Source organism: Panthera onca, chromosome X, assembly GCF_046562875.1.
Source record: "Panthera onca isolate mPanOnc1 chromosome X, mPanOnc1 haplotype 2, whole genome shotgun sequence".
In the NCBI taxonomy this organism is placed as follows: domain Eukaryota; kingdom Metazoa; phylum Chordata; class Mammalia; order Carnivora; family Felidae; genus Panthera; species Panthera onca.
Genome location: NC_138357.1, coordinates 19,816,788 through 19,833,158, shown reverse-complemented (window position 1 = coordinate 19,833,158; position 16,371 = coordinate 19,816,788). Strand labels below are relative to the sequence as shown.

The following is a 16,371-nucleotide window of genomic DNA, read 5'->3' as shown; positions in this document are numbered from 1 at the left end:
ACTTGACCATCTGATTGTTATGTTCATATAGCACACAACATTTTGAAGTCAATGTGCACACACACACACACACACACACTTTAATATACAGATGCAAAACGGGGTTTTAGGAATAGTCACAGACTACGGTCTTAAAAAATGCATGGCTCTCTAGGGGCGCCTGGGTGGCTCGGTCAGTTGAGCGTCCGACTTCGGCTCAGGTCATGATCTCACGGTCCGTGGGTTCGAGCCCCGCGTCGGGCTCTGTGCTGACAGCTCAGAGCCTGGAGCCTGTTTCAGATTCTGTGTCTCCCTCTCTCTCTGCCCCTCCCCTGTTCATGCTCTCTCTCTGTCTCAAAAATAAATAAATGTTAAAAAAAGTGCATGGCTCTCAATGAGAGGAAATGACATAATCATGAGCTCACAGTGTTCAGGATTTGGACTCCAGGGACGGACATATAAACTGCTGAATCTGAACACGTAACAGGACCGTGCTGAGTCCATACAGACCAAGCAAGACCTCACCTCTTCTTTCTAATGCAGCAAAGTTTTTCATTTGGCTCCTACCAACCAAAACCAAAGGAAGGTTGGTGTGTTTAGTTTATTTGTGAAGCTATATGCTCCTATCTGCTCTCATCTAGCGACTGCTGAATAAACAGGTCTGCTCATTATGGGACAGTTTTGGCAAAGACCAGTTGGAGTCAGTCTTTCTGTGGCATCTGCTACTGGGGTAGGCTCCGGCCAGATTTGTAAAGTGAGCAAAGTTGACTTGGTCCTCCTATTCCTTTCTGTACTCCTTTTTCTCCATTTTAACATCCCTCCATCGTTGGCTTACTTTTTTTTTTTTTTAAGTTTATTTATTTATTTTGAGAGAGACAGAGACAGTGCAAGCAGGGAAAGGGCAGAGAGAGAAAGAAAGAGAATCCCAAGCAGGCTCTGCGCTGTCAGCAGGGAGTCTGATCATGGAGTCCGATGCGGGGCTTGAACTCCCAGACTGTGAAATCACCACCTGAGCTGAAACCAAGAGTCGGACACTTAACCAACTCGGTGACCCAGGCACTCCCTTGGCTTAATTGATTTAAGCTAACATTTACGGTACTTAATTCAACATTTATGGCATTGTTTGCCAAGCGCTGTGCTTGGGTTCTCTGCCCTGGTCCTTTAATATTCATGGCCTCCACTAGTATTTGAAAATTGAACTTGGTCCTTGCCATTCCACAGCCTGAGCCTACGTGGCAAACATTTCAGGCTGAGAGGGTGATTAACTTCCATCATTGTCTGCAACTGCCTGCGAACTAATTTTTAAATTGATGCCTCTGAATGTTACACACACACACACACACACACACACACACACACCCTAACCTTGGTTGGCTCATTTGAGGGAGAATAGCTGTAGTGATCTACAAGTTCACTTTATTGTTTCCTTGATGAAGTGGTGTTAAAGGCTCGAGATCATTCAATAATAATGTTGAGAATGGGTGACATCCAAACACAACCAGAATGATGTTAGTTTAGAGAAAAAGGAAAGTGTTTGAAAAGTGCATGCTATTTCTTTTTATCATCAGTACTGCTACATTTTTTAAAAAAGTGTAATGATTCTAATTTTTCCCCAAAGTCCCCATGTTCACAGTGGCTGAGCCCGCCCACACAGGTTTCATGGTACATGAAGGGCACAGAACCCAGCTGGACATCCTGAGACCAGGCTCCAAGCCTCCTTTAGTGTGATTAGCTGAAGTCCCTGGCTATCTGGGAGAAGAACTGTAGCACACTTTGTAGTAGAAAGAGCATGGGACAAATATTAGAAGACCGGGATTCCAGGCTTACCTCTGCTACTAACTAGATACATGTCTCTAGGAAAGCGGCTGAACCCTTCTTGAGTCTTAGTGTCCTTATCTGTTCAGCAAAAGAGTCAGTCTCCTTAAAACATGTTCTGATGCAAAATGAAAATTCGTAACGTCTCCTTGCCGCTGCCCTGTATGCTCAGCCTTGACCGTTTAAGTACTTGCTAGGAACAACCCAATAGGTCAACACATGGGTTAACTCTGGCATGATGGGTTCAACAGAACAACAGATTCACTTTACCAAAGGGAACCAAACGTGGGGTTAAATGTAGCCTGGCTAGTCATGGGTCAACCTCTGCGAAACCTACGCTTCCTGACGTCAGAAGTATGGCTCTGCACTGATTTTTCTTCTGCCTTGTCAACTTGGCTCACGATTGGCATAGAAGAAACTGCATGCTTCTCCCTGAAAGTCACTGCCAGGGTAGTCTGGCTCTGCTGCTCAGATATATCCCATTCCATCTGTTCCTCTCTGAGACAGGGGGCTGGCTACCCAGCTTCAGATCCAGGGAATGAAACAGAGCAAGCAGAACCGACACAACTTTCAAGCTGTAGGTTTCTTAAGCTACTCTGCATGCTTCACTGCATCTGAGCTGGTCTCAAATGGACTGAAGTCCCCCCAAAAGGGCAGAAATGGCCATTTGGTTTTAGCTTTGACCTAATTCACAGCTCCAACTTATTCTTATCAGCGTGAGGGGATTCTGTCCACCTTAGTGACTACTATGCATTTTGCTCTTCTTTTTTTTTTTAATTAAAAACATTTTTTAAAATGTTTTATTTATTTTCGAGAGACAGTATGAGTTGGGCAGGGGCAGAGAGAGAGGGAGATAGAATCCACAAAGCAGACTTCAGGCTCTGAGCCATCAGCACAGAGCCCGACGAGGGGCTCGAACCCGTGAACCACGAGATCATGACCTGAGCCGAAGTCGGAAGCCCCACCGACTGAGCCACCCAGGCGCCCCTGCATTTTGCTCTTCTGACCTAGCCTTGCTACCTAAGGAGTAAGTGGAGAAAATGAAAGGGTTCAGAAGCCTTCTGAGAAGCCTTCATTGATATCCTCACGTGACGTCTTTCCCACTTCAACCCTGGCACTGGCTGGGGGTGACCATTTGTGCTCCAACAGCACCTTGTGACTGCTTTGCTGTAAATACCATCTTGTCATCCTGTGTCCCCTCTCCTCTCTCTACAAGGAGACTGTGAGTTCCTTGAAAGTACATACTGTGTCTCGTATTTGACCACGGAGGCCCCAGGGTTTAGCACAATGGCACAAAGTAAATGCTTGATGCTTTTCCATTATTGTGTTAAAGTAGGCTTTTGACAAAACTGTCCACGTGGAGACCCTATGGAAGCACACAATATCCTCTCCAATTTCCTTATGTATGAAATGGAAATAATAATAATACCGCCTATCTCGTAAGCTGTTTGCGGGTAGGAATTAATGAGACAAAATTGCTAAATGCTTGGTACAGAGGTTGGCTCAGAGAGCACTCCCTCGACGCATATTAGCTACTAGTTTTTGTAGCCACAAATTTCGTTTCTTCAAAAAACAGGAGACCTAAATTCTTTTCAGAGAAGAGAAAGACATTCCTTCTGCCTTACAGCCTGTTTTTGGCCTCAAAATAGCATAGAAACTTAAACACGGCTCCATAGTTCACTCCCATTAGGGCAAGAAACATGAGAAAGTCAGCAGAACAGCCCCCTGGATGGCCGCTGTTGTGACAGCGCACCGTGGAAAAGCCCTGAGGTGCAGAAATCGACCTACCCACACCTCACACCGCCACACGCTCCCAAACCAAGGAAACGCATGGGAAGTTAGCCTCTCTGCACTACAACCCATGTGCCTAACAGTGATAGACACTGTTGTAGACAGTATGGAAAGTGGCCCCGATAGTCTCACCATATTGAGACTGCTCGTGTTAACAAAACACATCCTGAGGAGAAGATGTGCAGAGGAAAAAAGTTTAAAAACCTCCTGAAAGCTTATGGGATATAACGAACAGAAAGGGACTCGGCACGCACACCCACGAGGAGGATACTGGATACTAGATATCTTTTTTTCGTTGTAATTAATAATCAACAAAAATAATCAAGAACTAAAAGGAACTATCTCAATCTGTGAGTCACGTACAAAGCAAATAAAAGGCACCTAGCTTAAGATGTGCAAAGAGGGAGGGCCTCATCGTGGCAGAAGCTTGGGATGTGTCCAAATACAGAAAGCGTGATATAGGATCACATTGTCTACTTAAGAATGTATTTATGCGGACCTCCTACGGTTCACAAGCTGGGCATGGTATTAGGTATGCATTCTCTGTGTCATCTTAACTCAGTTCGACCAATGCTCCTTTCGTGGCTCATACTGAGATTCTTCACTCAAAAGGTAAGAGACTAGGCTCCTGCAAAGCCAAAAGGAACAAAATGGTGCCCCTTTCAAAGTGCAACAGCCATCACAAGCATCCATTACAATACATCAGGGTCTAACAAATGCAGCTTGGGCCCTGCAGTTGTCAGCGTGACAGGTGCGCACAAGGTGTGCGGACGTGGCCCGCCATTTCTGCAAGCACGGCGCTAAAAACGATTCTCCAATGCCATACCTGTTCACTGAGAGTGCACGCTGACGATGAATTGGGACTAATTTGGAAACATTCATCTGCTTGGGACTGTGTGCACCAATTCCCTTCCTTCATGATTTATACAGCGTTTTGATTGTGCTGTTTGGCGATAAATAACTGAAACGAGTTATAAGTGCTGGGAGATTTAGCCTTCGACACTGCTTTTTATATTCTCCAAGATAGCCCACATTCAACTTTCTATGCAAACCTGAAATGGTATTCAGGAGGAGAAGAAAGGGGGAAAAAGGCAGCCAGTAGATCTTTCACTTGGGGAATTGAATATAATATCATATTCAAAGTGCAGCATTTATGGGCCAACACTGAATACATAAAATATATGACCATTACAAATTCACCTTTCATGGCGAAGCCATGCTCTTGTGCTGACATATCTTATGGCTAGATTACAGCTTTTAGCACGATGAAGGCATCTTTCATCTTCTCCTAGATGCAGCCTGGGTACTCCTTCTGGGCTCTATTTCTGTCTGGCACAATGCCCTATACCACTGAGAGACGTAGCCTACAGAGAACCCAAGGCATTCAGCAAAGGGCCGCACCACTGCCAAGGGGAAGCACCTAACGGGAGGTATGTCATCATCATGGGATCACATTGTTTCAGACTGCCATGCTCTGCTGAATCCAATTGGCTGAACCAGCCAATGTTGTTTTCTGGAATTAACCCAAAGAGGTCAGTCTAATATCACAAATATTCAGCCAATACAAGTTTCGGCAATGCCACAAAGACAGCTTCATGTAGGACATGGTACATGCTGGTTACTAGGAACAGAATATACACGCCATAAAAATCAGTGATATGGTTACAATGTCAATGTATTTAAACTAGGACATTCATGGAATGGCTTTCCAGATTTTTCTACCTCAACCCTAAACCTTCATGTGTGGATCAAAGACAGATTTTCGTGGATTTTGCAACTCGTAAAATGATTAATCAGGGCTGTTGCTGCTTCTTTCTTCAATTTATGAAACACATAGTCCAAATCTTGCAGTGCTTGAAGTCCTTGGCCTTCACACTCAGCCTGACTTTCCCCACCCTCTCCTCCCGCTTCTTTATAGTCCTCCATATACCCAATACTCTTGACACATTCTTTACTCATTTAAATTCCCCAGTGACCAGCCCAGTGTGAGGCACATGGAAGGCATTCCACAAATCTTTGTTGAATGAATATGAATGAACGACAAAATGAGGACAGCGCAAGGCTTTGTGATGGTTTTTTTGGATGCACAGGGACACTTTTCACTTACTTCCCACTCTTAGATGCGTTCCGGGCCTTTGTGGATGATGGAGAGTTGGCGCCTGGATTAGTGTTTGGAGAACCCCGTCTATCCTTACTATACCCACAGAAAGAATAGAAAAATATATACAACAGTGACCGCAGAGACAAAAAGCAATTAGTCATTTCATTTAAACACTTTCAAGTATCCCCTCTCTCTCTCTCTCTCTCTCTCTCTCTCTCTCCTGTCAAAATAAAGCATGATCTTATCCAGTGGTGCCCTTCAAAGGTAAAGAGAGTGGAACCCACTGGTCAAGTTCAAAGAAAGCTATCCTTTTGGCATTCAAAGCTTGAGCTGGTGGATTCCATTAATGATAGCACCATAGCCCAGGCCCCAAGGGAGGCTCCAGTAAAAAACTGTGGAAAAATAACTAGTCTTTGACATAAAATCCTTTATTTCCAGTCTCTGGAGTGTCTGTATTACAAGTTCAGTTCTGAAGCTGCTGACTTTTAGTGAAGTATGTGGATGCCAAATGACTTTTAAAAGTCTTTGGGAGATACTATCAGATGAATTAATAATTTTCACTCATAATGTTAACATGGGAAGGCCGTGAATTCAGATATTCTTTCAGGAGAAGCACCACCTGCTTCATGAGTAATTGAATTTAAATCTCCACCTTCAATAACTCCACAGCTTATGTCAAACCTTGGAAACAATTACGAAATAAATCACTAGGAAGGTCTGCTTAATCTCATCAGGTTAATAAACGCAGACAAATTAATCACTTGAAGGTAAACAAAAAGGAATAATTGATTGGAGTCTTCTTGATTACTTTATTCTATTTTCTTTATCAAACTATTTTTACCATTATCTTCAGTTCAGCCGTTCTGCCTTGAAATTATTACTTTACTTCGTCTTCAGATTTCCATGGAAACCAATTCAAAGCCTTTTCTCTCCACTTGATGATGTGCGGAATTATTTATCCTGATTTCATCAGAAAGATTTTTTTTTTGTTAGTCAGATCTACGTCAGCATAACCTTTTATGAGAAGTGAAGGTAAAAAAGAAAAATGCACATCTCGGCGTTCAAGGAGGATAATCGAGCCTTCCAAAGGCACAGAATATTGTCTCAGAGGATGTCAAAGACCTTTCCAGATGCTTCTGAATCTTTTAAGTACCTCAGGGACCTACAAGTACTTATATGTGGGGTAGGGTGAGGGTCAGAAAAGATATTCTGCCCTACACCCATCAGCTTTAAATGGCTACATGGATGTGACTGGGCCCAGAGTTAATCACAGGTTTCGGGTGACTGCAAAGGTCACGTATGTGGGCACAGACAAGGGCTAATCAGACAACAAAAGCCCCAACAGGTAGGATTCAGTGTCCAGTAGGTCCAAAAAACAGTTCTTGGGAGTGTGAGACATCAAGGTGAGCTCCTCTCCTCCTGCTGGAGGGGGCAGACATTCTAGAGAGGGTGAGCACACATTCTATCCTGGAGGAGGTTTCTTTGTGCTGCTCACAGGCTCACCGGAATGCGGCTACATTCTGAGTGGGGTCTGCCGACTCCGCTGTGCCCTTGAGTATCTATAATGACGTCCTAACAAAGAACTCCTTAGCTGCACCTGGGACCATACCGGCTACCTTCCTCATCCAGAGGCAAGCCCAGAAACTAAGAGAGAATACCAAACAATTGGGCAAATTCAGAAGAACTCAAAACTGTCTCTTCCAGCAGGTCGGCGCGGTCTGATGCAAAGAATGTATGTAATAGGCTACGCGTTGTGAAATTCAAGCAGGGCTCAGTTTTCCTCACTTCTACATCCTGGTCACTGGCCGCCAGCCTTCTTCCTCCTAGCCCCTCACTGAAACAGGAGCCAGTGGGAAATTTCACTGGCAGCATTCCGAAACAGGGGATTTTTTGATCTTGTAAGCTAAGGGGCTCAGACTAGGTGGTCATTTAACACTCCGAGTCATCAAGTTCAGGCATCCACGATCTTTTCAATACAAGAGCACCCATTATCACTGCTAAATTCCCATGTTTGTGCCTTGGGTATGAAAGTCCTTTATAATCTCCGTGACAAGCGACCCCGTTGAAGCTCGATGCAAGGCACCGACAGGACTTCAGGGAAAGCTGGTGGCTGGCACTGACAGCCTTCTTATTGTTAACTGCCGCTCTAGATGGGAGCGGTCTTGGAGCAGTACCCCTTGAAGAGATAGGAATAAGGACCCCTGTGACCTACTGCCACATCCTGTAAGTGAAGATCCAAAGGGAATAAAACCAAAAACTTACTCAGAGAAAAATCACACACAGAAGGTATGGCACCAAGACTCGGGGGTAAAAGTCACCAAATAACTCAAAATGTGTGTTCCGGGCAACGAGCAGATCCATTCACAGTGGTAAAGTGTATCTGAAAGTGCAGTAGGGACTAAGCAGAATTTGTGGCGGGCTTGGATCTCAGGAGTTTGTTTTGTAGATATACTAAGGACTGTTGTATAGAAAGGCTTGGTGGACATGGAGGGAAAAGAGTCATCGGTCTGCCCCCAAATTCCAGGCTCAGTACCCAAGTCTGGACAAGATGCTGTAATTCTGAAACCTTAAGACTGAAGGATCCGGAGTTTTCCAGAAGTGCCCCATGAGAGAGAAAGAGAAAATCCTGCAGCTGCAGACTGGGAGCCTCGGAGATCTGGAAAAACACAGGTCAAGGGCCCCAAGATTAAGACGCTGCAAAGAACGCTGGCCACTGGAACATCCAGCCATCCCAGGGACTTACAGGAACAAACCCTCTCCGCTTTTAGGATGCACAGATGATCATTTGGGGCATATGAGATGGAGGAGGGCTGCAAGGAAGCTGAGCTAGTTTCCAACCCGCAGATCTGAAACAGACCTACTCCTGTTGTCATTATTTTATCTCTAGACCACTTGTCAGACCTCTTCACTTTGCTCTCCTCTTTGAGTTGCAATCTTTTTTTTTTTTTTTTAAACGTTTATTTATTTTTGAGACAGAGAGAGACAGAGCATGAACGGGGCAGGGGCAGAGAGAGAGACACAGAATCGGAAGCAGGCTCCAGGCTCTGAGCCGTCAGCCCAGAGCCCGATGCGGGGCTCGAACTCACGGACCGTGAGATCGTGACCTGAGCTGAAGTCGGATGCTCAACCGACTGAGCCACCCAGGCGCCCCTTGAGTTGCAATCTTAAAGGCTGTGGCCTGAAATCCCTGAGAGTATGAGTCCAGGCTTCTTCCACTCCTTCTCAGGAGCTATCCTCTTATGAGAAGATCCCTTCCTCCCTCCCTCACACCCAGCGCTATCAAAGGCCTATGAAAACTATTCCAGGTGAGCTCCTGATAGGAAAAGTTAATGAGAGCCAGCACTCCTTCTGTCTGCCTGGCCAGCTGTCGGTCTCCATCTATCAAGCAAGCCATTTCCACAGGCTCCACAAATGTCTCCAACACCAGAAATGTGAAAAAAAAATCTTCAGTATTATGCACATTGTATTCAGGTGGGAAAACTCTGACTAACCCAACTCTCCAGCATTTTCAAAGTGTTTCTGATTGAATAATTTGATGCTGAAATGGCATCCAGTGTACTTAACCCAAAATGGCAATCAGATCCACTCCAATCTGGATTTTTCTCTTAGATCAGAGAGGTACTTGAGGGAGAAGAACCTAGCAGTCTCAAACGCACTCCACTCACTTTCTTGATGGGTGGAATACAGAAACTTCTGCATTTCCTATAGTACTTTGTAGGCTCCTTTTGGAATGAATTCATCTCAGACCCGTGAAAAATAGTTGTGCTGTTCTAACTACAATTCAGCACTGAAATTTAAAAAATTAATTTTCAGGGTCTTAGGAAATTGAAACTGTGTTTCAGAAGAGTCAGGCTACATGTCTTTTGTTTGGCACGTAGCATATGCTTACATTTTATTGTGTATCTGTCTCTCCAACTAGCTCTTAAGAGGGCACTCAAAGTATCTGTTGAACAAATGAACAAAAGTCGCCTTTGGGCTCAGTAGAAAGGAGTGCCGTGATCGATTATCAATGTCTGGCACTGGTTTGTAAGAGAGGAAGTGGTGGCACATGTCACATATTTTCCATTTCCATTCCTAAAGAAGAATGGTCTGGGAGAACTGTATTCTAGTTGGACTCTGGTCTAGTTAGACTTGGACTGATGGTTGATCATCACGTGGACCACAAAGACATGTGAGCTTGGAAAGGATTCTCCAGCAAGCTTGCTTGGGTGATTGGGTGAATAAGGAGAACCCTACTGCATTTGTATATATAGCTCTTAATGTTTTCCAGTGTGTGTTATTGTAAGCAGTAACTGAGATGAAACCCAAGCTATTGTTGAGGGGTTATTTCAAGTCTGTGTGGGGAAATGGTAGCTACTCTTTGCTCCCTAGAGATGACCCTAGGCTCCTTAAAGCTCACAGGATGAAGAAATGCACTTAAAATATATAGATTGTACCAGGGATAGAAGCTCATCGGATCTGCTTCCCCAACAGGTGCTTGAGTTCCCTCTACTGCATACCCACCAAGTGGTTGTCTTTTGAAAGGCTTTGAAATCATGATTGCTTCCCCATGATTGCTTCCCCATGAAAATCTGCTTTTCTATTTTCTAAGAGGCTCACATTTCCGAAGTATTTTTGCCCTTGTTCTGTTACTGAGCAAGACAGCTCTTTAAATATTGATTTCCTTTAATTAGAGCTGATGAGTCTTCTTTATTTCATTTTTCTATCTTTCTAGGTTATGTCCTGAGTGGTTTACTTTCTTTGCTCCAAACTTTTTTCATTTTCTTCTACCGAGAATGTCTAAATTAGTGTCCCTACCCCTTTAAGGGTCCCATTCCTATTATCTATAATTCTGTTAATCATCAGGCAAAGAGAGTTCAGGTCACTAACCTGTGCGTTCAGTTACCTTCCTTCCCTAGTTTTCTTTGCTTAAGTGTGGATAATGACAGGTTTTTAGGGAAGAGAAAAGCTCATCTTTATTGCTAGGAAGTTCAGTGTTAACTACGATCTCTAAGAAGCAGCCTCATCTGTTCAAAGCACTTATTCAAAATATCTCAACTTCTAATCCTGACCGCCAGCAAGGCATATAACTTTTTGCTGTCTCAGGATTCTCATCTATAAGGCAGAGGGAATTAAACTGATCAGGTAAACCATTCACACAAACACTCACAATTACTTTGTAATTGCAGAGCTTTTGGAAAAGGCAGCGGGACACTCATGTTATCTTGCCCTCTCCCCTTCCATTAACTTTCCACTCTCACAACTCACCCCAGGGGCATCAGGGACTAGAGCGATACGCTTATTGATTATTGTTGCTATTTTGCCCTTCTCACCTCTTGGCACCTGCTGTTTCTGTCCAGGAAAGCCAGTCACAACCCTGAATGCCTCACTGGGATCAAGAAAGAACATGAATATTATTTTCTCAATTAAACTGGCTATTCACCTGCATCTTTCCCAAGAGCTTGGACCTGGGTGACAGACTATTGGAGGCCGCTGGAACTTGCCTTACAGCTGTTACATCGGAAAATCTTAGCTCTTGGTACTGCAAGGTTTGGGGTGATGGACTCCTGAAATATGATGGGAGCCTGGACCGTGACGGTAGTGATGGGGGTGGAAAGGAGGAAACCAGGCGTGGCATATCAAAAGAAATGACAGAACTTGGGGACTGACTACATCTAGGGAATGAGAATAAAGTCTACATGAAAGGTCTGGAAGTTGAATGGCTGAGAAAGCCAAGGTTCCAGTGAAAGAGACAGATTGGTTGGGAAGGGAATCCGGACGAGAGAAGATGATAGATTCCGTTTGGGGCATACTGAGTCAGGGTGCTGATGTGTCGACAGTGTCCAGCAAGCAATTAGAGAAATGGCACGGTAGCTGAAGAAGAAAGACAGGGGTAGATGTACAGTCATTGCTCCGAAATGGAAGTCAAAACTGTGAGTATAAGCATCAAGGGCTGATGGGACAGCGATCCGTTGTGATTGACAGGTGGATGTTTCGTGTGACGGACAGCCCCTGCCATCGTCTGCTTATGTCCGCCTCAGTTTACGGGGATTTACGTGTGTGTTACAAAGTCTTACCTCCCAGGGGCCCAAAGAAAACAGCCTGAGCCGGTTGACTTAGTTAGGTAGAGTTCAATGCTAAGGTTAACGTGGGAAAAGGCAGACCCTGACCCTTGTGGGCGCCAGTGATCTTCCTCATCCCATGAGGAAGCCTGCTTCTCCCCATCCTCCTCACCCAACCAGATTGCTTATGTGATAAGGTAAGCTGGGCACCAAGAGGTGAGGTGAGTGACAATCCTTATCAACCCATTCCCAAGACGAAAACACCTCACAAAGGACATTCCGTGCTGCTGACAGATGAGGAAAACTGTGCTTGAAACCTTGGTTTCACTTGCAGCTCACATCTTTTCCTTTTGGCTCCCCTTTGCCAAGGACTAACCGAAAGTTGGGGATATACCTCTGATAGTGCTAAAATCTATTCCTATTTTTCACCACGACTCCCTTTCCCATTCTCAGTCTCTGCACCGTGGCTCACTAACTGGCGCCCTCAACCACCCTCTCTTAGCATCCTGGGTGGAGGCCTGTCTGCGAGCAAATTAAGGGTTTTGCCCTTGAAGAACCAAAGTATCCCAGACTTCCTAAGTGGAGTTGAGTTCATGAGGGCAATATTTAGGGGACTCTGACCATTACCTTTCCCAAAGTGGGGTAATCTTTCGCCTTTAGTCCTGGGTCTGTAATCCACCCGCTGAATCACTTAGCTTCTCTGGGTCTCAGTTTCCTTGTCCGACAGTCTGACTTCTTAAGGCCATCCCATGATTTTGAAAATTATAAAACGTTAAACAATTTATTCACTCCAAGAACATCTCCTGGGTGCCCTTCATCGTGTTGGGCCGTGGGGATACGATGATGACCGTGACAAGGTTCCCGCCCTCACGTGGCCCAAGCTAGTGGAGAAGGTGAGTATGTTAACAGATACATGACCCGAAGTCGGAGAAGTCGAGTGTGGAAAAGGTGCTAGGGAAATAAATCGGGGAGTGACTGCCTATGTCTGGGAGAATCGGGGAAGGTAGATGTACAGCTGAGTTACCGTTAGGAAAATTATGATTTTCAGTCTGTGCTAAAGATGCATAAATCAGAAAAGAAACTTTGGGTTATGAGAATTTTCACAAAATGGACTGAACTTATGCCTATCCTTACTATCCGACGGTGGCTCTTAGACTTCATCCTACATCAGGAATCACCTGGAGAACTTGTAAAAGGTAGCCGGCTGGGCCCCACCCCCAGAGTGCCCGCTTCAGCAGCTCTAGGCTGGAGCCTGAGAATTTACACTTCCAACAAGTTCCCGGGCGAGGCTGCCGGTCTGTGCAGCACACTCTGGGGACCACTCTCGAAAGACGCGAGAGACAGCCACACTTAGTGGCAAGGGAGAGAGAACAGTCGGCCGCATGCGTTGTCCCTGCTTTCCAGACAACGCAATTAGAATCTGCTTGAATCAAGTGCCCCCATCTACTGCTCCTGAGCCGGGAAAGAGGAGGACACAAAAGGGCCGCCGACATCCTTCTCTGGAGAAGCTTCCCCTTCCCGAGGAAGCGGCGATTACCGTAGACACTACAGAGTGGAGCCCAATGGCAGGTCAGACAAAAATTGGACCTGACGGCGTCCATTGAGCTTGAAGTTCTATTTACTGAAAATGATCTGGCATCATTAAAAATTCACAACTGGAGCCTACTTGCTGAACATCAGACATCAGGGAGTCCCCAGAGAAGGCCCGAAAAGTCTCAGCGAACTTTTTAGGAAAAGCCAAAGAGGCCAACTGCGGTGGCAGGAATTTGTACACAGGAAGAAAAAAACAGAAAGAAAGAAAGAAAGCCAGTGAGCTCATTTATTGGGAAGTGAGATTCTGACTTCATACTGCAGAGTGATACGAACCAAGGGTGTTGGCGGGGGGAGGGACCGATCATGTATTCATTTCCTTTTCTCTCGTGAATAATCACTTTGCTTTTACTTCCCGCTAAGTACGTTCTGATGGGTTTTCAGGAATGTCCATTCTGCCTGCACATTATATGTCAAATTCTTTGAGGATACAAACAAATTGTATTCATATATGTTCACAAAGTTTCTTATAACATCTGTCATATACAAGGTTTTCAATACCTGTTGCCCAACAACCATCCTGGTCAATTTGGCTTCTAACATGTTTGCTGAATTGAACTGACTAACACATGTCTATTTAGAGGTTCAGTAGCAGTCATGTGGCTTTGGGTTGTTTGTTTGTTTGTTTGTTTGTTCAATTGACTCATGACAGACCGCACTGCATGCCTAAAAACATGACAGTCGGTCACAGTGCCATTTCTGAGCTCCAGTGCCCACCGATATGAGACTGAAGTAGGGTCAAAGCAGTGGGAATCAGCAACTTTGGAGAAAGGTGTTGCCAAACTAAAGAGGGCGACTGTGAAGTTGTGGAAAGAGCATGGGCATGGGAATCAGGCAGGGCTGAGCTCATTTTCTGTCTCTGTAATAGCCAGAGGATCTTGGACAAGTTGGGCCATTGAGGCAGCGTTGGTCCTGACTAACCAAGGCCTCACATATTAACGCTGGGGCTACGGGGTTCCAATTTTCTAGCTACATGTCAGCGTCCAAAGGCAGGAGCATTCCAAGGTATTCCTGGGGCTGAACTTGGCATCTTACGTGCTTTCTAAGCAAGTGAATATATTCAAGATGTAAAAGTGCAGCTGTGTCCTTAGAAAGCAAGTAGAAGGGCCATGTCAACAATGGTGTTGATCATGCTTTCTGGGGTAGTCAAGAAAGAAAAGTTCTCTCAACTGTGCTCCGTTGTATCTCTTACTAGTACTGAGCCTGTAAACCAAAGGTTCTTACACTTTTCTCTTCGTTTATATTTAGAGGGGCAGTTAAAAGTTTGAAAATATTTTTATTTTTAAACTGCTCAAGCATCAGTCATTCAGATAGTTGTTTGAGTGCATGCTACTCCAAAGTCGGGTCTCTGTTGCAAACGTTAACCATTCTATGATGTGTAGACACCACTAGTTTTCTTTTCTGAATAAAACCCAATAGTCGGAATTTTTCTGTTAAGATTTGGAAAACTGAGCCATATTTTACTGTGTATGTTTGTGGAAGATTAAAACTCTGACAATTCATGGAAACAAAATATATCCTGTTTGTGTATCACCCACTAATCACTGTTAAATGCTAAGCCTTGTATAATTTATATGCATATCCTTCTTCCCATGAATCTGAGTTTTTAGTAACAGTCCTGTCTAACCCAAGACAGTTAGCTGAGGCTCTATTAAATATACCTCACCCCAGTCAAGGGAAAGACTCAGAAACAGGGAGTTTCGAAGAGCACTTCGAGAGAGTAAAGTAAGGTCCTGAGAAAAGAAGGGATGTATCCAATGGAAGTACCCAAGGATGTAACATGAAGTTAATGCCAGAACTTGGCTGGCACCTAGCAGACAGGGCCAGAGCCCCCACAGACTACAGAAGACAGAAAGGCTTTGGGCCAAAGACGAAGTAACATGAATAAGTTGTGGCTCCAACTGCCAAAATAAATACTACAAGAAAGGTGGTCGGCCCTTTTTTTTGTTGGGGGAGAGTATGAAGGAGATGCCAGGTTCATTTTGGGTTATGTTGAGTTTTGTGTGCTGGTGAGACCCCCAGGCTACGGATCTGGTTGACACTTGGAATACATGGATGTAGAGCTTAGCTGGATATAGATGATCTTAGCTGGAGAACGAACGGTCTCCAGAGATGTGGGAGTCTTCAGTATAGTAGTGGTAGGTGAAAACCTCAGCGGAGAAGAGATTACGCAGGAAGAGTGTGTTGAATGAGAAGAGCAGAGCCTGGGAAGAAGATTGAGGACAAGCTAGAGTGGCCAAAGTGGGCTCGTGCAAGCCGAAGAAGACACTGGACCTAGGGGCACGAGTGTTACAATCATAAGAGACTCATTTGCTGATTCTAAGACATTTGTTTGCCTCGGGTTTCCAACTGCTACATGTTGCTTTCCCCTAGTGCACTTTTCGGATGACTTGTGGTGTTTCATCAGTCACGCTGTCCTTTCTAATGCCAGGAGTATTTGATAGAGAGCAAACCTTCTTGATCACATGCAACCTGTTTTCGTCAATTCCTGGAAAAAATGATCCGAAGTATGCTGAAGGAAGAAGCATCTTGTACCAAACAAATCCCTAATTATAGGCTTTAGATACACATTTTTTTTCAGTCTGGCCTTATTTGTTGCCACAAAAATCAATAAAAGAAGAAATCATTTTGGTGTCTGAACTAGATAAAGCAACTGTCCTCAAGTTTATGCAAATACACCTCCCAAAGAAACAATTAGTTATCATCTCCCAAAGAAGCAATTAGTCTGCTTTTCATTACTGTTCCTGTTATTTGCTTCTGCTATTATGTACAAAATCAGAAATGGGACCTATTGTTCTCTTCTTAGCTTCAAAACTTCAAGAAAATCTTGGCTCTGTAATAATCAGAATGTGGGTCAGCCATATGCCAACTTCACTTGTTTTGCACTTGGGAAGGCCAAGGCTTCCTGAGAGTCATGGTATCGTCTCTGCCACCTCTTTGTACGGTAGCCTCTGTGCTTTGAAATAACTGCTCTCTGGTTCTCCCTAGCTACTAAACTATCAACTTCTTATATAATAAATTCTTTAAACCTGTATGAACCAGGTGTCCATACAT

At 44.5% G+C, this 16,371-nt stretch overlaps 1 protein-coding gene across 2 annotated transcripts in view; it reads right to left on the bottom strand.

The window, feature by feature from the left end:
• HS6ST2 (heparan sulfate 6-O-sulfotransferase 2) overlaps positions 1-16,371 on the bottom strand; it is a 287,408-nt gene that overhangs the window by 38,523 nt on the left and 232,514 nt on the right. Inside the window, exon 4 of one of the 2 annotated variants that reach the window (XM_081792510.1) lies at positions 5,693-5,779. The exons of the other annotated variant lie outside the window; for it this stretch is intronic. Coding sequence (XP_081648636.1) covers positions 5,693-5,779 — 87 coding nt within the window. The remainder of the gene's footprint in view (positions 1-5,692; positions 5,780-16,371) is intronic. 2 annotated transcript variants of the gene reach the window in all.